At 40.6% G+C, this 22,099-nt stretch overlaps 2 protein-coding genes across 5 annotated transcripts in view; one reads left to right on the forward strand and one right to left on the reverse strand.

Annotated features, from left to right (window-relative positions):
* Nucleotides 1-1,628: 1,628 nt before the first annotated feature.
* Nucleotides 1,629-13,237, forward strand: LOC131676781 (cyclin-L1). Its single transcript, XM_058956086.1, has 4 exons — nucleotides 1,629-2,061; nucleotides 2,864-3,048; nucleotides 11,495-12,436; nucleotides 12,502-13,237. Exons 1-4 carry the CDS (start codon nucleotides 1,795-1,797, stop codon nucleotides 12,788-12,790), a joined length of 1,683 nt encoding a protein of 560 aa, XP_058812069.1. The 5' UTR covers nucleotides 1,629-1,794; the 3' UTR covers nucleotides 12,791-13,237.
* Nucleotides 13,238-17,435: 4,198 nt separating this feature from the next.
* Nucleotides 17,436-22,099, reverse strand: part of LOC131676782 (elongation of very long chain fatty acids protein AAEL008004) — a 153,058-nt gene continuing 148,394 nt past the window's right edge. For all 4 annotated transcript variants that reach the window (XM_058956090.1, XM_058956089.1, XM_058956087.1 and 1 more), the window contains one exon: nucleotides 17,436-18,283. In XM_058956090.1, coding sequence (XP_058812073.1) covers nucleotides 17,987-18,283 — 297 coding nt within the window. In that variant the 3' untranslated portion in view covers nucleotides 17,436-17,986. The remainder of the gene's footprint in view (nucleotides 18,284-22,099) is intronic.

Genomic DNA, 22,099 nt, shown 5'->3' on the forward strand with positions numbered 1-22,099 from the left:
GTGCGGTTAACAATAAGGCGAACGAACATTTTTGCGAATACGTCATTTAGTAGGACAACTGTCAATTTATTAACTGAATTTAATTTGATTTTTTTTTAATTGAAAATCAGAAGAAACTATCGTGGTTTAAAAACAACTCGTAAGTACTTGTAAGGACACTTGCTGTCAATATCTATGAAAAACTAAGACAATTTTTCCAAATTTATGATCCCCATTCCTTTTGAATTCCATCATAGATCACTTTTTGTGTTCATTTTTGGTAAAATGGTTTTGCACGCTTGTAAACAATACTTCGAGCTGTATAGATTTTGTTGGCTATTTTCGGCCAATTCAGGACAAGGAAAAACGAAATAAATGAAATTGAAAGACGGATAGATATTCTAGAGCAAATCAGTTATAAACTTATAACGGAAAATTAGGACAAGGCAGGCTTATATGGACATAATCGAAAGGAAATGTGAAGAAGCCTATGCATTCGGCTAAGAAGGAGTTGAGCATAAGTCTACCGCATGGTCATTAATAGAATATAACTCATTATCATGCTTTACCGCCGCAAAAAATTCTTCACAAATACTCGCCTAGAACGATCATTCTTTTCTTCTTCTGCTACCATCAAGCCGTGACGCATGCATTCAATCGACACTAAGCTATCGGTGCCGCATCGATCCTATTGTGATTGAACTACTTATAGATTTTTTCGTTCCGCACACACGGATAGCTGATAGCATGACACAGCTCAGCTAGCAGAAATTGAATCTTTAACTACTTTTTTTTTACTAACTAGTTCATATGTTACTATGCTTTAATCGCGGTGCTTTCTCCCTTTTAGAAAATTCCTTACGGACCCAAGGAAGACCACCCAACGTTCTAGTCTGTGACATTTTGGTTCTCTTGTATACTGTCGATCAACCATTTTCGAAAACTTTAAATATACAGGTTACATCCTTTTTCTTTCCTTGTTGGTTTTGTCTCCCTGAATTTATAATAAGTTTAAAGAAATTCGTATATTGCCCACCTTGGTTTTAAGAAATTTCTGAATAAAATACACGATTCGCAATCCACGAGTACTTCATTCACGAAATCGAGCTCATCTGCCATTTGCTTAAGCTTCTTGAGTTTTTTTGTCATTCAAATGACTGAGCCACTTGTGCCACGAATTGTTGCCATTTGCCATTTGGTTGCTTCAGTCGTGAAATCCGGTAATAATAAGGCTTTTGTCTCTGACTTTCCACTTGTTCGTCGCGAATACCAATTTATTACATTGATTGCAAATAGTTATTGTAATGTACACGGAGAACTTGCATTACCTAGCAGTAGGTAACCTGAAATCGTAACACGAAACTTACGTTACTTTCTCTCACGTACACACAGAACTTTATTTATTCGTCGATAGCATACTTTTTTATCTGGCTCTTGTTTCTGTTTTTTACAGTAAATGGTGGGTAGCCAAAAATGAAGTTTCAATAGCCTACCGATCACCAGCATATAGTTTAATCTGCCTGGCCGTCTTTTCGTTTAGTGGGTAAGCATACCGATGAGATCTGCTGCTACCTCACCTATTTATACGGCGTTGTGCATAATCGACAGAGTTGTCAAACATCAACTGTGATCGAATCGAGTCACCGTTTTTTTCTTTTTTCATCATTTCGCGAGCAGTGAGAGTGCAAAAGGTGCGTGTGTGCTGCAGCAGCTCAGCGTATTTCCCAGTTCGTTTTTTCGCTTTTTGTCCAGTAATAAATTTCCCGAATCGCTGGAAAAGTGTTTCAATCGGAAGTGCTAGACCGCAGTAGTGGAATGAGCACGGCAAAGGCGTCAGCCGCGGTTCCCCCGAGTGCGGAAATGTCGACAAAGCAGCAGCCAACGTCTTCGTCAGGGTCACAGTCCAAGGAACGTTCGTATGGAAAAATCGTTCTCACATTGGAAAACTGCCTCCTACCGGAGTCGAAATTTGAGCTGACGCCTTCCCTGGCCGATGGACTGGAACGGGAAACAGAAATTGACCTCCGGATACTGGGCTGTGAGCTTATTCAGACGGCCGGGATCCTGCTGAAGCTGCCCCAGGTGAGAAAATAGGCTAGCGTTTTGCAATCGTTTTCCCAGCTGTTGCCAGTCGTCGCCATTTTGGATTGTGTGATGATGGATGCGTGATTGTCTGAATGTGGGATGTTCGATGTTGATTCATTCTGATGGATAACGACACAAGTTTGTTGGAATGCTTGAACGAATGCTATTTTTTCGTTTTAATTTCATCAACATAACATTTTTATTAGAATCAATTTGGGTTTACGTAACATATTGGTGGTGTGAGCGATATGAAAATTCCTACGATGAACCTGTAATCGTAAGTGGCTTTATACCGACGATTAGTTCCGGCAGCTTAATTGTAGCTAGAACGAGTGTTAATTACAATGAAACAAACTCTCTGGTTATGATGAATATTCAAAAAGAAAAAAACATTGTGGAAGAAATTGGACGTTACCTATGGTTATGGATAAAAAGTAGTTCTGAACTCTGTTTTTCATACCTTTGATATTGTTCATGTTGGCACAGGTTGCCACTAGTTTTGTTCCAGTACACGCTTCTTGTTCCCAATTGCTCCATAGCAAACAAAATCCTTTATACTCCGGTTTGCTACCAGCAGAAAAAATAAAATACAGGAACAACTTGCTCAGGAGTACTTTCAGTTTTTCTCGGTACTGGAACAAACCTACTAGCATACATTTCGAATTCAATCGACCAACGGATCCGTTTGAACACTAAATAACCATATTTTTGCTCCCTCTTCCCGCTTTTTTCTCTATCAATCCCTTTTGTGCACTTGGCGAAACGAAACACCCAAACGCATTCGTATGCAATCACACAGGTGGCGATGGCAACCGGACAGGTACTGTTCCAGCGCTTCTTCTATTCCAAGTCCTTTGTGCGGCACAGCATGGAAGCGACGGCGATGAGTTGCGTCTGTTTGGCGTCGAAGATCGAGGAAGCGCCCCGGCGCATCCGGGATGTGATCAATGTGTTCCATCACATCAAACAGGTCCGAGGACAGAAGTAAGTATTCGGTGACGACCCGTACACCAGCTGTCTACCGTACAGTTCCCCAATTGAACGAGCACGCTTTATTAATCTATTTCAATTATAGTTTTGTAGGTAAGACGCAATCTTACTCAAAACAAAACTAAAGCCAAACTTCCTACAAAAAATGTATTGTGCAAAACTCGGTATCTTTGTTTAAATGAAATGTAACGAAAAGTGTTTGTGTTAGTAAAAATACGAATTCATAAAACAAATTGTGCTGGAGCGGGGGCTGCAAACCGGAAGGATGGAGAGGTGTGCAGATTGGCTCAAAGTAAGACGGATTGGAAATAACGATGAGGGTTTTTTTGGATGCTTGTCATCTTAGTGCCAGGTGGAATCAACAACTACCATTAATGTTAAAGAAAGATTCAGATAGGTCTGTATTGTGCCACAGTGTTTTACGTTACTGTATTCTTTATTATTTTATTTGATGCGTGAGGTGAGGTGACGGACATCCAAAAAAAACTTATCGTTATTTGCAACCGGCAGAGCAGTGGTAAGATCATGTGGATGTCATTCCTATTACACGAGCGATTGCAAACTGGACCGAAGCGGCGCAACTTCAAACGATAAGTAATTATTTTGTATCAGGTGGTTCGCACACGAGAGTTCGATTTTTTAACAGACCTATTTTACAGATTATACGAAGGAATAGGAATGATGAAGAAATACTGACGGTGGAAAGCTACAGGTATGTCCTTTTTTAACTACCCATTTTGCGAAAGATTACATAAAATTCAGTTAAGTTTCCATACCTCTCGTTCTTGTTGCTTATGAGTTTATTCTCTTCTAATGTAATTAAGCCTTAATTGTACTTCTCGTCAAGTGGAAGTCACCAGCATTCCAAGAACTGCTAAATCGGCTAGCACCTAGCTCAAATAAGAGGCCGTCATTAATGTTCATGATGAATGTTGCTAACAGTACGCGCGAGATCGACTAGGTTTACTCTTCCTGAACATCAAGCCGTAATGAAATTGGGCATTGTTACTTGCCATTCCATACTCGATCATTAGTCATTAGTCAAGATCCACGAAGTGCATAAACTTCTTAGTATTTACAATCAGTTATACTGTAGTGGTACTATTTCCGAATGCTAGAAGGTGTTCCGCCTAGTTACTATTCCCAAACATGGAATGCAACCAGGAAATGTTCTGGCATTTCGCCCGATAGCATTGGCGTCATGTTTTCGAAAGGTTATACGAATTGCTTCAATCTGGAAAGCAAACATTTACTTCCACTAGAGATACGTGGATTTCGCAAAGGCAAGGGAACGATGGATGCTCTATTTCCACTAGTTAGTCATGCGCAGTCAGCTCTCCGGAATGACGAACAGGTCGTTTTGTATAGTGTCGACATCAAGAGTGCTGATAATATTGAAATTGGCACTTCGTTCGGGTGCTACCTACAGTGCGTTTACCAAAGTTCTTGTTTCAAGTAGTCTGTAGTCTACTTGAAGGAAATGTTATCTCGACTTCTGCTAGACCTTATCCACTAAAAAGCCTTGGAATGTGTCACCTCAATAAGGTTATTTTTTCAATTCGTTTATTTGATAAGACGCGTTTGCGTTAGCTTAAATGTGTTTTTGTTTTACATTTTAAATATCAGTTTTTTTTTAAATCAGTGCTGCTGCAACTTCCCAGAAATAATGTTGATAGAAATTGAATCAAAAGCCCCCTTAATATCCAAGAAAACTGATGCCATCTGCTATTTATTAGCATGGGTCATTTGAATTTCTGTTATGAGCAACGCAAGTCAATCGTTCGTCCTTTTGCCTTTGCGGAAGCCAAATTGTGTTTCGGAAAGTAAGTCCAATTGTCGAGGCGAAACAATACCATTTTCTCGAACAACTTGAATACAGGACAGCATTGCAATCGGTCGACACGAGTTGTGTCCGGAAGCTGGTTTTCCTGGTTTTTGGATGGCGATGACCGTCACACTAATTTCAGTTCGGTAATTTCCCAACAGCCGTATTATATTTCCTGATTATACATCATATTAACATGATTTAATCTGTTCCACAATATTCCGCCACGTCACTCGCTCAGTTGCTGCTTGTCTTCAACATCTCAGTTGCCCGATACTCGCTAGGTTCTGCTCCACTTGGTCCAGCCACCGGGCACGCTGCGCTCCTCTCCGTCTTGTACCTGCCGGGTTGGAGGTGAAAACCAACTTGGTGGGGTTGTCCGGCATCCTCACAACATGCCCCGCCCACCGTACCCTTCCAGCTTGCGCTACTTTCCGGATACTTGGCTCACCATAGAGTCGCGCAAGTTCGTGGTTCATCCTTCTCCTCCACACGCCATCCTCCTGCACACCACCGAAGATGTTCTCAGCACCCTTCTTTCGAAGACTTCAAGTGCTTGCAGATCCTCCTCGAGCATTGTCCACGTTTCGCCAGCATGTACTTCGTCTTAGACACATTTATCGTGCTGCTTCGTGCTCCAGTCGGGTATACAGATCTGCTACCGTCTCCTTGTTTCTACCGACTATGTCCACGTCGTCAGCGAAGCACACGAACTGTCCGGACCTCGTGAAAATCGTGCCCCGCATGTTGAACCCCGCTCTTCGCATTACACCTTCCACCGCTATATTGAACAGCAGGCAGGACAACCCATCGCCTTGTCTTAGTCCCCTGCGTGTTTCAAACGGACCCGAGAGGCCGCCCGAAATTTTGACACAACACCTTACACCATCCATCGTAGCTTTAATCAGTCTTGTCAGCTTCCCAGGGAAGTCGTTCTCGTCCATCATTTTCCATAGCTCTATACGGTCCACCGTGTCATATGCGGCTTTAAAGTCGATGAACAGGTGATGTGTCGGGACCTGGTATTCGCGGCATTTTTGGAGGATTTGCCGTATAGTAAAGATTTGGTCGTACATCCCCGCCGGCTGCGACACTGACATAATCGTCCTCCTCGAACGCCCGATTGTCACCATTCAGATGTGCATTGTAGTACTGCTTCCACCTTTCGACCACCTCACGTTCGTCTGTCAAGATGCCACCTTCCTTGTCTCTACACATTTCGGCCCGCAGCACAAAACCGTTGCGAGTTATTCAGCTTCTTGAAAACCGCCCGCGTTTCCTGAGAGCGATACAGCAGCTCCATTTCCTCTCTCTCAGACTTCCAGGCGGCGCTTTTTGTCCTGAAAAAAACGAGTCTACTGTTTTCGCTTCCGTCGAAATGACTCCACGTTCTGACGAGTGGCTTGAAGCAACATCGCTGCGCGTGCTGCATTCTTCTCGTCCAATATCTCTTGGCACTCGCCATCGAACCAATTGTTCCGTCGACTACTCTGTACTTATCCCAGGACGCTCTCCGCAGTGCTGCTGATGGCTGCTTTAGTCCTGGTCCAGCAGTCCTCAAGGGGAGCATCGATGAGCTCCTCCTCCGGTGGCAGCGCTGCTTCAAGATGCTGCGCGTACGTTGTCGCGACGTTGGTTTCCCTCAGTCGGTCCAGGTTATACCGCGGCGGGCGCCGGTATCTTACACTGTTCACTACGGATAGTTTTGAACGCAGTTTAACCATCACCAGATAGTGGTCCGAGTCGATGTTAGCGCCCCGATAGGTCCTTACGTTGATAATGTCCGAGAAGTGCCGTCCTTCAATCAGAACATGATCAATTTGCGTCTCTGTTTGTTGCGGTAATCTCCAGGTGTATCGGTGCAGGAGCCGAAGCTGAAAGAAGGTGCTTCCCAACAATTTTCTACTAATTTTCGGCGAAATATTATCCGAGTCTCAGTTATCAAACGTCACCTTTACTGATATCTCAGCAAAAAAAAATTGTTAGCCGAGATCTCAGTTGTTGAAATTTCGGCAAATGATGCAAAAAAGCTGAGATTCGACAGAAAAAATTAAGTGTGTTAATTTGCCTCTAGTCATGAGGGACAATGTTACCCTCAAGAAACAATAAACCCTGGGGCTTTATTGTTATATGATAAGAGAACAAGTGAGAACTCTACCATCGAAAAAGGTGTTCCGTTCGCGGTATCGCAGGAGGGAACTGCGCGGTAGATCTTCTGTGCTTGAGCGGAATCTGGACAAACCTCGATTTGAATATGTAATTCACCCGTTAATACTGTTCTGGTTTCGCATACGCCGACCCTTGGCCCCTTCGATGTTTCTCTCGTTAATCCGTCAACGAACCTACACCAATAACTACTTTTGTAGACTTTCTTCAAACTTTTCATTCGCATTTCTAACGTCGCTTACTGTCGATAGCTAGCGGGTAACCCATCCGGTAGAGCTTGTAAGTGAGGTAGGTTATTTAATAACGCTAGCATTAGTACTCGGTGCAAGGTCATGTTGCTTTACTTGAATAGTGTCATCGTCAATTTATGCTGTATAAAATGGTATTACATTCGACAGTGTGTTTCAAGTTGTTCTGCGAAGCAAATGATTCTGCTTGGATAATGGTTTTGATCATAATCAGTACCGCATGACGTAAATGGTGGAACTGCACCGCATTCACTTCTGATACGTTGAGCTTCATATCCACCTTCAACAATTGCTTCACTTCACGAATCGATGGTCTTACTGGACATTCTGAAAATTCAATAGCAACACAGTTTGATCTCATCGGAAAATAAACTCACTCATTGTTTGTTCACATTTCACACACTAGGTGGAAGGAACGACATTTTTTCGTTGGCTAATGGACAAAGCAGCACACGGGTAGACTTGATTGCGTGCCCTGCTATAGTAGGAGGAGAAACCAGACTGTTTTTCGGCAATTCCACTATAGAACAGTCATCGAATCCCTTACCTCGTTTGATGGATTAGCCATCGAACGATATAATCGCTGAAAGCAGGAGCCATTTGGCAGTCAACAGCACCAAGAATGTTTTGACTGCGGAGTGAAAGCTCATGAGAAAGCTTTTATGAGGGTCAAAAATGTTTAAAACTGTAAAAATACGGTCCACAATATCAGAATTTTATTAGGGCATTAGGCGCTGCTGTTTTTTTTATCTGGCTGAAATATGGGAAAACTTCAGAATTGTGATGTCTTAGGAATTGCTGGGGGCTCCTTTTCAGTGCTCAGGTTTCTGAGAGTAGCAACTACCTGCTTCGGTTTCGCACCAGTACTTCCTAAAGCAGTTATCTTTGGAGGACTAAAATGACACGCTTTCACAACGAAGCTTAGGAGAGGACATGTTTCTCTTTTTACCATTGCTTTTCGAAGCTATGCGCAGCTGAAGATTCCCTCCTGGGGGTCATCAGAGACGCATTCGTAACCAGACAAATTCGTAAATAGCGTAGCTATTCTGTGTGTCAATGTGCCAATGTGTCAGCAGATCTGCGCAATTTAAACTCGACTCGTAGACGACCCCACAGATTTCAATAGGATTAACTGGTACATATACTTTGTACTCATTCATAAAAGGTCCGTAGCCTGCAATATCATTTGCCTGCTTTAAATTATCTACCACCACACGAAGCTTATTAGGTATAATTTTCGATATTTCTGTCACGGCCGAATATCGTTCCATCAGAACTCGAGAAATCTATAATAGATTTAACCCTCCAGAAGTCGCGCAAATGGCTCACTAAACGAGCAGCCGCTGGTGCTCTAAGACTGTAGGAAACTGTTTTGTGTGGGTTTGTGTATTTGAAGCGAGATTCTGTAGTGATATTTTCATTTTTCTCGTAATATTGTTTACATTACTGCACCCACTACATTTTACACACAACGCACTCAGCTCACTGTATGCTGGCGAGTAGCGGAAAGTGCTTCCCACACGTCAAAAAGGCGGATTGAAAGTGGCAATGAATTCTGCTTGTATAACATGTGACTCTCCTGTTAATGGAATCGAGAAAATTACAGGTGGCATTTGTGGATCAGTATTTCACCGCACTTGCATTCCTGGTATGCAGCGATCTGCTCTGGATTTGTTGTCTTGATTTAATAAGAACTTGTACTGGCTGTGCGACAATTGTGCTTTCAGTTTCAATTAGTGGATGGAGGACACCGATTCCGCTGCTTCCATCGTGGACACTAAAAAAATGTGCGAGGCATTATATAACCTGAGCGCAGTCGTGTCTAATCTCTCGCGAACCGCATTGAGACACATTTCCGGCTAATTCTGATCCTGTAGCTCAAAGGGGGCTGTCTGTCGAGCGACTTCCGGGGGATCTACCCACTCCAAAAAGAAGTCGCGAGAATTATGCTAAAATTCGCGCCTCTGCAGCCGCTGTCTGTGGTACTCGAGAAATGCAGCAGGAAATCAGAACAGTTGCTGATGAGCGGGAACAGTTCTGGGTCTATCTGGGCCGCCTCGATCCGAATCATACAGTGGATGATATCGTCGCTATGACCCAAGAATGCCTGGGAATTAGCGATACACCCAAAGCAATCTTGTTGGTCAAGAAGAATGATGATCTCACGAAACTCAATTTTGTTTCCTTCCGAGTGAACTACAGGGCGTAGCACACAGAGCGTTCACTTGGCCAACTGGAGTACTGGTTCGCGAATTTAACTTCGACCAGCAGAAACCTGCTCGATTTGGGAATTTCCCCCCCTTTGAACAAAAAAAGTAGAAAAAAGTTGGTTTTCGTCAAAAATTTTTTTTCGTGTTTGCATCAAATCTCGACGTTTCATGCAGTTTAAAGTCATTTGGCATCAAAAATACAAAGTCGATTTTGAAATTTTCCTTTACTCCCCCCTTTGAACAAAAATCGCCAAAAAAAGTCAATTTCCGTTAAAAAAAATTTTCGAGATAACATCAAATTTTGATGCTTTATGAATTTTTAAGTCATTTGGCATCAATAATACCTGCTCGATTTGGAAATTTCAACCCCTTTGAACAAAAAAGTCGAAAAAAGTTGGTTTTCGTCAATTTTTTTTTTCGAGTTTACATCAAATCTCGACGTTTCATGCAGTTTAAAGTCATTTGGCATCAAAAATACAAAGTCGATTTTGAAATTTTCCTTTACTCCCCCCTTTGAACAAAAATCGTCAAAAAAAGCCAATTTTCGTTAAAAATTTTTATTCGATATAACATCAAATTTTGATGCTTTATGAATTTTTAAGTCATTTGGCATCAATAATACCTGCTCGATTTGGAAATTTCAACCCCTTTGAACAAAAAAGTCGAAAAAAGTTGGTTTTCGTCAATTTTTTTTTTCGAGTTTACATCAAATCTCGACGTTTCATGCAGTTTAAAGTCATTTGGCATCAAAAATACAAAGTCGATTTTGAAATTTTCCTTTACTCCCCCCTTTGAAGAAAAATCGTCAAAAAAAGCCAATTTTCGTTAAAAAATTTTATTCGATATAACATCAAATTTTGATGCTTTATGCATTTTAAAGTCATTTGGCATCAATAATACCTGCTCGATTTGGAAATTTCCCCCCCTTTGAACAAAAAAGTCGAAAAAAGTTGGTTTTCGTCAAAAATTTTTTTTCGAGTTTACATCAAATCTCGACGTTTCATGCTTTCATGTTTAAAGTCATTTGGCATCAAAAATACAAAGTCGATTTTGAAATTTTCCTTTACTCCCCCCTTTGAACAAAAATCGTCAAAAAAAGCCAATTTTCGTTAAAAAAATTTTTTCGATATAACATCAAATTTTGATGCTTTATGCATTTTAAAGTCATTTGGCATTAATAATACCTGCTCGATTTGGAAATTTCCCCCCTTTGAACAAAAAAGTCGAAAAAAGTTGGTTTTCGTCAAGATTTTTTTTTCGAGTTTACATCAAATCTCGACGTTTCATGCAGTTTAAAGTCATTTGGCATCAAAAATACAAAGTCGATTTTGAAATTTTCCTTTACTCCCCCCTTTGAACAAAAATCGCAGATTTCGTCAATAGGTTACATGTTTCTTCTCACCCTGAAGATTGTAGATTACTCCAACGACAGTTTGAAAACTTCGCTGACAAGTTGGGGACTGTAACTTCAAAACTTTTTTTACATGCATTGACAATAGTTCTTTGAATACGTCCCTTCCCCTCACACACCCTGAGTTGGATCCATTTATCAATATCTTCTGTTTTTCAGGTGCCGCTCCCTCTCCCCCGTCCGGTGTCGTCGTTGGTAAGATGGAATGTACATGTGCTAACCCCTTTCCGTTTCAGCTCGATACAATTAGGATACAGAGTTTTGCACAATTACATTTTTAAGGCGGCTTGGACGGCGTGTTGCATTTGTCTTGCCCCGCACCACCTGGCATAAGGATCTCTTCGCGTGTAACCGAGCGTGTCGTCTGCTAGTAACATCAAACCACATCAGAGGGGGGATAAACAGCGCGAACACATAACAGACACAAACACGGCGAGAAGATCGAGGCCTTGTGGGAGCAGCAACCGGTTCAAGAAGCGCGTTCTGGGGGACACCCACCGAAAGAGCTAGAGAGCAGCGTAAGCCTATATGATGGTTTTCTTTTTTTTCTTTTCTCGTCTTCCTCGTCGTGTTTATCTAGACCGCTGGTGCCGATGATTTTGGACCAGCATTACATCAATCTGAAATCTCAGGTGATCAAAGCAGAACGGCGGGTACTGAAGGAGCTTGGATTTTGCGTTCACGTCAAGCATCCGCACAAGTTGATTGTGATGTACCTGAAGTACTTGGAGCTGGAGAAACACCAGAACATGATGCAGATGGCGTGGAATTTCATGAACGACTCATTTCGGACGGACGTCTTTGTGCGGTATCAGCCGGAAACGATCGCGTGCGCATGTATCTACTTGACAGCCCGGAAACAAAACATTCCACTGCCAAGCCAACCAGCATGGTTTCTGATATTTCGCGTTAGCGAAGACGACATGCTGGATGTTTGTTATCGAATAATGACACTTTACAAGCGGAAAAAGCCGAATGCCGAATCACTGGAGGAAGCGGTAGATAGTCTGAAGAAAAAATACCAGGATCAAAAGAAGAAAGATCGATCGGAAACAAATACACCTCCGACGGTCACTATGGTGGACCGAAACAATGGATCGCACAACGCATGGGGAGGTTTCTTCTCGCGTACCCTCCCCGTAACAGTCAGTAGCGATAATAATGGAAACAACAACAACGACAAAGACGGCAAGAAATCGCACTCTAAATCAGGCTCACGGTCGCCTCGTTCTCGATCTAGATCCCGTTCACGAACAGCGTCCCGCTCCAGATCACATTCACCGTCACGATCATCGCACTCCAAAACTAGATCGCGCTCGCGTACTGCTTCAAGATCACGCTCGCGTTCCTCTGCTGCCGAACAGTCACCGTCTCACTACAACGAGAAGGGCGTATCTCGTAAGCCTAAAAAGACACGGCACCGGTCGCGAACACCCTCCAAGCCATCTGCCAAAAAGAAGTCCAAACATTACTCGCGATCCCGTTCAGCCACGCCCGAATCACCACCGAAGTACAAAAAGAGGTTAGTTTTTTTGTGTGTTTGTTTACATAACTGTTATTAATTAGTTATGCTGCTTCTTGTTTCAGTGCGAAAAAGTACGACCGCCGGCGAGACGAGCGCGACAATCGGTACATCAACGGTAGCGAACGGGAGCGTGTCTCGTCGAAGGGTGGTGATCGCGAGCGGGATCGGGACCGTAGTCGAGACTACCACCGGGAACGTCATCGCGACAAAGGTGCTTACGAGCGAGAGGAATACCGAAAGGATCATCGAAGCTCTCACAGCATTATGGATAAACGGGACAAGTACAGTCGGCACGGGACCAGTGATCGGCATCGATCGTCCAAGCATGGGGAACGGGACCGCAGACGATAATTGCGAAACGACTCACACACACATACATAAACAGCAGCACCTAAGCTTACTGACTTTAGAAATGCCATTTTAGTCGTTTTCCATCGTTTTAATTATTTTTTTAATTATTGTCAATGTTTAATTCCGAACAGGAAAGAAGCAAACAGTGATCCGTTGTAAATAGAACCAGATGTTTACTCTATTCTTGATATGAAATTCAGCTACGATTTATTAGATCTGCATTGAAAGCTCAATCGGAAGAGGGTATAAAAATCCTTGCGGCAGCATGCGTTGCAATGAATTGTCGCGGGATCAAGAGAGCAGAAATTGGAAGTGATAGCTGCGGTCCAGCTGGGATGTGCCCGGTGCAGGCAATTAGAACAAAAGAGTTGGCAGTGGTTTGTAAATGATTCTTCTCAATTTACATTGGAAGATAACAAAAAGCAAAATATAAGCAAAACAACAATATCATTTGGCTAGATTTATTGAAAGAATGTCCTGCTGAACTTAACTTTACAAAAAACTTTTTTTTAAATATGCTTTAGAGTTTGAACCATGTATATGGCACCCCTATCCCATTTGTATTGAACTGACGTAAGTCAACATCTCAGCGGGCACACAAATTATAGGCCCCACTGACAGTTCAAATTGTTTTGCTCGAAGCTCGATTTTCACTAGCCAGATACCGTACGGTATGACTCAATTTTTTGACACTTGTTAAAAAGCGAAAATATTGGATAGCTAATTCAAGAAATGTGTAGTTTTGGACATGTCGGTGAATAACAGGTATCTGCTACGCCGCCATGATTTCAAAGCCAACATCTAAAACGTCGCGTTAGGGTCGTTCCACAATAAACAGAATCAATTTCATTCGACACAATTTTGTGATAGTCGAGTTCGGTTAATTTGTTGGTGCACCATTGTGTAAAGTTTTTGTTATTCGCCGACATCTCCAAAACAACACATTTCTTCAATTAGTTGTCCAATATTTTCGCTTTTTAACAAATGTCTAAAAATTAAGTTATGCCGTACGGTATCTGACTAGTGAAAATCGAGCTTCGAGCAAAACAAGCAGAGCAATTTGAACTGTCAGTGGGGGCCATAATTTGTGTGCCCGCTGAGATGTTGATTTCATGTCAGTTCAATTAGGTTTTACACCAACCGACGTAACCCCACAAAATGAGCCGGATGAACTTCGTTTGACAATTCTCGGTGGTTTGTTTACATGGAAGTTACGTGAGTTCGAATGTAATAGATGAGCACCCGTTGCACTCGCACTCACGCAACTGACAAGGTAAACAAACCACCGAGAATTGTCAAACATGAACTTTATTCACCATGAGTTCATTCGTGTCGTCATCTTGTAGAACTCAATACAAATGGGATAGGGGTGCCATATACGAGGTGAATAACAAAAATTTCACACCATGGTGCACCAACAAATTAAACGAAATCGACTATCGCAAAATTGTATGGAATAAAATTGATTGTTGATTGTGGATCGACCCTAACGCGACGTTTTAGATGTTGGCATATTGAATACTTTACGCTGACGTCACACTCGAGTGTTCATTTTTGACAATTTGCTTGTACTGTTTACATGGACTTAGAAAAATTCTTTGCGATTTGCTTCGAGCGAATCTGGTCGTCCACAAATTTTTCAAAGTCCATGTAAACAGTACAAGTGAACTGTCAAGAACAGTGAGGTTAACTCTGTCCGTAAAGAACCTAATAGAAATCATGGCGGCGTAGCAGATACCTGGTTTGAACAAAGATGAATGATCGCAGCAATCGTCGACTGCAGACACGAGTAATTTTTGCTCTCCGTGAAAAATTTAGTTGTCATCGTCTTTCAATTGTGACTTCGATGGGACTATTTGTAGTTGTCCCGATTAAATGATAGAACCTGTAATTCCAAATCCGGTTTCATCGAAGGACGATTCGCACGAAATCAAGTGAAATGTGCGTTTCGGGCATCAAACTGAGCTGCAGAGAGAGAGAGAGAGAGAAAGTGACATGTAGCCCATTCCACTTCCGGAAGCAACGTGGAACGTGTTTTTGGCAGTACATAGGGTAAGGATCTTTGCATGCTAGATACTGATGAGGCCGTTTCATGTATCTTTTCCAAATATTCTAAATATCCTGTATCAAGCAATAATATTTTTTTCGCCTTTTGATGTCTTCTCCATCTACGAAAACCGTTTCGGTTCCGAGCGTTTTCCTTAAGTAGATGATAGGACTATTATAAAATAAAAAAGCTTGTAAGGAAGTGGCCAGGTGTGTGGCGTTGAGCTTGTCCACGTCATTGTAGATCGTGGCGAGGTCTGGGGCCCTATTCTCACAGTCACGTCACCTAGTGACTAGAACAATATTTGCCTCTAGTCACTAAGTGACGTGACTGTGAGAATAGGGCCCCTGATATGGCAGTGGATATGCTCAATTTTGCGACTCCATCTACGATTTGTGCAGGTGTTCGTGCTTTGCTATGCTTTAGAGTTTGAACAAAAACGATTCGAGCAAAACAAGTCTATCCCATTCTCATTTATGGTACTCTTGCAATCCAGCATAAGTTATTCCGCGGAGCTATTCTCCAACTCGGGTGCGCTACTTGCCCTTCAATTTGCCAGCAAATGGGGGGGGGGGGGGCAATCTCAAACATTTGGGCGATTTACTGCCGTCATTTTTTTGAACACCCCCCCCCCCCCCACCCTATTTGCCCGCGGAACGTGCCATTTCATCGCCCTTGATTGCTTATTTTCGGATTCATTATCTACTCACATAAACTTATCAGTATACTAGGTAGGCACCACCGAACTGTAGGAAAAGTCAATGGATAAATTGGTATTGCACACCAAAACTTACCACACTCTGCTGTTAGTTAAGACTTAAGGTTAAGGATCTTATTCTACTATACTTACACACGATTCCACAATTTCGGTGGCTAAATAAAGTGCACTAGACAAATAAAATACAAACGAGAACGAACACACGAATTGTTTAAAAACAATTTTAAGCTTAAACCAAACACGAACCGGCATGTTGGAAAACCGCGAAAAACAATCGTCAGTTTCAGCCACCAGAAAATTTGTCTATGTATTGAAATTGTCTTTAAAAACGCATCCGTAAATTGTATTTGTTCCTAGGAACAATGTAGAGATTTTTGAGGTTGAATACAACGGTCAAATGGTGCTTCTGTTTACGTGAAGAAAAACCAAAAGTATGATAGAAGCACCTTGGCCACCCTGTCATCTTGGGTCTGCCGGACAGGTAAAGATAGAACACATGTAGTGGTTAACGCCTACTTACTAGCCGTGGGATCATTAATGCTCACAATGGGGCGGGACTCAAAATGGATAGTTTTAGAACTGATTATTCCCAAACACCGAAAGGTTCCACTTTATTTTTTATTTTGTTCATATACCGCTACACTTTCAAGACATTAGGTTTGAATTGGTTTCATTCTCCAGAAAGCACTGGGAAAACACAGAAAAACCAATTCCTATTTGTATGTTTTTTTAGTATTCTGAGGTCAACATTTCCTCTCTTTCCAAGCACCTTTTGTCGTCGCTTACGATTTGCTATTCTGGGTCTTTTCTGCCAGAAAGCTTTTGCTTTACGTGCGGTGTGCTCTAGTGTAAATATCAGCGCATACCCTGTAGGCGGTCTTGTTTGTATGTGCCTGCTTCATACTGGAGCTTGCATACTTACAGCAACTTAAATATGGAGCTTTTTTTAGTTCTAGTATATTTAGCATACCATTTGTTTTCCTTACAAAAAAATAAAGAAATCACATTAGAGTTTTTTCCTTCGCTTTTCTCTCTCTTTTTTTAATGTTTAATCCTAACGGGCGCTGTCTCTCCAACTAACGCCTTACCTTTTAATGTATATTCTGAACTTTGTTTTGTTTAGGTTCTTTTTCTCCTAACCCTGAATATTATGTGTTGATCTTACTGTTTCGATAAATGGTGGGAAAGACAGTAACACCACCGTGCACAGACGCACAGAACAATAGATAAAGCTACCGAAAAAATAAAGAATTACTATAATGAAAACATCCGTAATGCTATGAAGGACAACCAACCATTTAACGCAAAAGTACGCACCTACGCGTATAGCGCCTAGAAAGAAGTAGTAGATTTCCAACAATTAGCTGCTGCTTTTTTGTCTTGTTACTATTTTTTATTTCGTTAATTTTGGAGTCTTCACCACTTTTTTTCCTCTTATTCTCAGTGTTCACTTTGAATCTTACGCGCTAGGTTCATTAGGTTAGCTAAACTATGTACAAGTAGAATATTTGCCAGTCGCGCACTCTCGAGCCCATTCCGCACTCAAACAACACTCATCAAACTTGTTTCTAGACCTTCTATTACCTTCTGCTGTCTCAAACCTGTTCTGCGCATGCCACAAGTTACTAACTTTATTTAAAAATATAAATAAAGGTAACATTCTGTTTCTTTTGTAATGCAATAAAAAGCGTTCAACTTTTTTTCTTTGTTCCAACTCTCACTTGTAAACTTTCTTCCTCTCTTTCTATTTTGTTGTGATTATGACTGATTGCATGGGGTTTGTTTGTTTGATTGTTTTCTGCTTTATTAGCGAAGCTCTTCCTGCTACACCTATTATTTTTTGCCAAATGTTTTTGTTTGTTGTGTCCAAAAGTGGTGGCTGTTTGATTCTCATTCTCTCGCTCTCTCTCTCTCTCTCTCTCTCTCTCTCTCTCTCTCTCTCTCTCTCTCTCTCTCTCTCTCTCTCTCTCTCTCTATAGCTAGCATCTACGACATAATTTCTTTTCTTGATCCAATTAAATACATATATTCCTACTATTGAAGGGGAGGGGGATAATTTCAAGTCTTAATGTATGTGTCTCTGTGTGTGAGAGAGAAAGCATGTAAATCGGAGGGAGAAAATTTTGTTTGGTTCTTCATTCGTTAGTGATTTTTTGTGATTTAAAGCACTGTGATTTTGGAGGAAAAAAAGATGTCTTTGGAAGAGTGAAGCGGAAACACTGTACAGCAAAACAAAACACAAAAATCAGTGATGTGCGTGCATTAGTGAAGAGTTTTCATAATAAATTAATTAATAATAACAATAGAAACGGTTGGGTGTGTGCGTGAATGGGAACACGGTCTGGTTTTATGACTTTCGAGGAAAGCAGATTGTGATAGTATGATTTGGGGAGGAGAAGCAGGATATTGGGAAGGGTGTACTAATTCGCTATTATTGGACCGGATTGCGGCTGCTGGGCTGTCGTTGCGTAATTTCGATCTCTGCCGGGAGATCACCCCGCACGTAATAGTCGGTGGTTTTGTTGCCCCCGTTGGATAGCAACGAACCACCGTTGCTGGTGGCACTGCCATTGCTGTGATGGTAGATCGTACCATTCTTCCCGTGTAGATGTCCGTTGGTGGCTGGTACGGCACTGCCGTTGGACGAGAGACTTCCGTTGGAGGCACTACCGTTCTGTAGTGCTGTTTCCTTTTCTTTAGCCGCTGCGGCTGCACGTTCTCTTCTCGCCTGAAATGAGCATGGGTTAAGGGGTAAAGATTAGTTGTTGATTTTGGTGTAAGGGTACTTCGCAGATAACTAAAGGGTAGCTGAAAAAATCTCAAGAGACGACATAGTTTGATAACGTATTTGTACTTCTGAAAAGAGTCTCTCCATAACAGTAAGTTGGACAAAGATGCAATATGGATAAGGAATTGAAAAAGAATCTTAACTTTCACCGAGTTGAAGGAGAAAGTATTAATATCATATAATTGAAATAGATCTTTAAAAGAAAATAACTAAGCGAACAGGTCCTAACTAAAATGATGAATAGAATTTGAATGGAAGTATTTTAACTTTACCTCCAGAGCAATTAAACACCAGAAGTTCTTTTTTGGTGAAATGCGATTCAATTTCGTTTTTGTCCGTAGTCATTATATACGATGTATTTCGTATAAGTGCTCTCGCTCAGCAAGCTGAGTTTAGAATTAGTGACAGGTAGTCACCCTATCAATGTAAACCATCATCCTTTGAACCATTTAGCTCACAATGGTCTACTCAGATAACCGTAACGCCAGTTTACAACCAGGTAACTGCACTGTAGCGGACTGTATGTTAGCACTCACAACGACCAACGCATGGCGAAAAATAAATGTAAAAAATCCTCTTCAATCATTTTTATTTTATTTCTCTGCGTGTACATTTGTCGTTAACTTCAGCATGTTTCAAAGATCTTCTATTTCCAGATACCTCCTCCTAACCGCAAACTTTCACGTTTCAATAGTTTAATGCGGTTGTACGTCATTTCCCGTTATACCATTCCCCGGAATACCACTTCCCGGAAAACTATTTCCCGGAATGTACCATATCCCGGAATATCGTTTCCCGGAATGTACCATTTCCCGGAACGTATCATTTCCCAGAAAAACCATTTCGCGGAATACCATTTCCCGGAAAATAAAAAAAACTCGTACCTCACCGACCAAACTTATTTTTAGAAGACCTGCTATGCAGCTAATTGTGTTGTAGGAGATTTTACCTACTTCAGAAATGAAAAGTTGCTTGAAAATATTTTCAATTTTTTTATCATGAGTGGTTACTGTGGTAAAAAACAAGATAGCGTCAAGATTGCAAAACTGTCATTCTAAAGATTTAATCTTTTCAATTCCGCAATTTTAGGAAAACTTATTTAAATTGATCATAAAATGAATTTATGGAAGGATTTAAAAAATTGAGTGAGGAATAAAAAGCATTCAAATGGATGGGATATCAATGAATTAAATGGGTACCAAAATAGAAACAAATACTTTCCAATTTTCCCCCGGCAGGTAGTGAAGGGGTGAATAAATTTCATAAATTCATGACCGTCTAATTCCTGACTAACAGATCCCTATATTTTGCCTCATATTCGTTCCAAATTTTACGGATTGAGTTAAACTGGTATATTTTCAATTCTTTTACTATTTCGAATCGATTCCTTCGCGTGGTAATCTTCGGTAATACACCACTGTAGAATTTTTAAGATTTGGAAATTTTGTTATTGAAATAAAATGATATAATAGAAAATGGAAGGCGAACAGAATACCTAATTGTATATACTAATAATTCTGTCCTATCGTTTTTAGGTAAGCTCCAAGCGTACTAAAAACTTCAAATGCGTTTTTTTCAAATCCACTTCAAACCACGAGCTTTGAAATATTCACAGCATATTCTGAATTATTTTCTCCAGCGTCTCGAAATGCGGCCATCTTTGAAATTGGTTTGGCAATGTTTTTTCACACCGTTGGCAACAATTTTATGATAACCAATCACAGTACTCTAAAAATGCCCTGAATACGTTGACTGATTTTCACGAAGATTAGATAAAAGGTAAAAATAAAGAAGATTAGATAAAAAAAAATAAAAACATTTCCTAAAATTTCTATGTGAATTAGCCTTTTTTGGAACAATAATAAATCAATGGAAATCAATTTGATGGAAATAGTTTTAGAACTTCATTGATTCAAATACAATAACTACAATGAAATCGATTTGCCTTCTTTAAAATTTTCCTAGCATGTTATTGAAATGCTATTAATTTTAAATTAAATTACGACCTTCTTTGATATCGAATTCTTTTTAGCATAAGCTATTTTCTAGACCTTCGATTTCAAATAAAATTACATATGCATGAGAATTAGTTTTTCAAATTCATTAACATGATCAGCGAGCAAAAACAAGCTGTGAAGGGAACCAAACAAATATTTGAGTAGTAGCATAGTTCTAAATGCAAATGTTCTTAAAGTACTTCAGATTTCAATAGTATAACATATTGCCGAGAAAAAGTACGTTCCGGGAAATGGTATTCCGGGACATGGTACATTCCGGAAAATAGTATTCTGGGAAGCGATATTCCGGGAAATGGGACATTCCGGGAAATGATATTCCGCAAAATAGTACATTCCGGGAAATGACATACAATCGTTTAATGCGGTTGTACGTCATTTCGCAGAATACCATTTCCCGGTATACCATATTCCGGAAAACCATATCCCAGAATGTACTATTTCCCGGAGAACCATTTCCCGGAATGTACCATTTCCCAGAAAACCATTTCTCGGAATGTACCATTTCCCGGAAAAACCATTTCCCAGAATGTTCCATTTCCCGGAAAACCATTTCCCGGAATACCATTTCCCGGAAAATAAATTAAACCACGTACCTTGCCACCACTCATTTTGATTACACTTGCTACGCAGCAAATGTCATACAAACTACGAAATTCTCTCTATTTTAGAACATAAAAAGTAGTTTGGAATTTTATTGATTTTAAATGTAAGTTAGAATAACATATCAACAATGCTTCAGATATATTTATTTTGGGATTTTTATGGAGCATCTAAAAAATCCGGTTTTTCTTATGCATGCATGCTTCCTTGTCGTTATTTTTGGCATGTTTTTGATTTAATGTACTTTCTATTTCTATGTAGTTTCACATTCTTTTAAGTACTCTTTCAAAATATTCTTGGTGTTTTATTGGATTTAAGTACTAGTGGTCCTAACATACCTTCCCCATAGAAAATTTGACATTTCATAAATTTCAGAGTCGACCGACGAAAACGGGTGCTTCGAGGTCGACAGATTAATTAAACGACCAAGTTGGGTTTCATCGGTGGACAATTTTCGTCACCGTACACTGAGCAAAAAGCATCTGAGGATTTCATAAGTATCGGCATATGAACCAGCCTTCTGACGATGCCATTGAACGCTTTCGAATGTCATAGACAGGCTTATGAATTCATTTATCTTTATTCATGCACTCCACAGACGCACAAATAATGTATTTCATAAAACAGTCTTATGATTTCGCTCCAATATATGCGTTAAAGAATTTCATAAGTTTTTCTCATGAAACCCATATGAGATCTGTTATTGATTCTATAAAATTATATTTTGTCTCTTTTGTGAAAAGTTCATAATTGTTTCTTATGAATTCAGTACTGAGAAGTAACATTCATTATCCTTCAGTTGTCAAGTCCAGTTTCCCAGTTGTCTAAGCCAAGTTTCCCAGGAAATATTGACGAAGCGTTGCAAATTTACAAATTTTAATATTTAATGAGAGTTTTCTTTTCAATCTTCTGAAGGGATCTACACTTGGCGGTTCATTTGTCCCGAATTGAGTTCTACAAGATGAGCACACCAATGAACTCATGATAAATGACGTTCATGTTTGACAATTCTCGGTGCTTTGTTTACTTTGTCAGTTGCGTGAGTTCGAGTGCCACTGGTGTCCATCTGTTACATTCAAACTCACGTAACTCCAATGTAAACTAACCACCGAGAATTGTCAAACGAAGTTCACCCGGC

This window comes from Topomyia yanbarensis, chromosome 1, assembly GCF_030247195.1.
Source record: "Topomyia yanbarensis strain Yona2022 chromosome 1, ASM3024719v1, whole genome shotgun sequence".
NCBI lineage: Eukaryota > Metazoa > Arthropoda > Insecta > Diptera > Culicidae > Topomyia > Topomyia yanbarensis.

Coding starts and splice junctions, on each gene's coding strand:
- LOC131676781 (XM_058956086.1), top strand. CDS start 1,795: ATGAGCACGGCAAAGGCGTCAGCCGCGGTTCCCCCGAGTGCGGAAATG. Junction 3,049..11,494: donor AAACAGGTCCGAGGACAGAA/GTAAGTATTCGG, acceptor GTGTTTATCTAG/ACCGCTGGTGCCGATGATTT. Junction 12,437..12,501: donor CCACCGAAGTACAAAAAGAG/GTTAGTTTTTTT, acceptor TTCTTGTTTCAG/TGCGAAAAAGTACGACCGCC.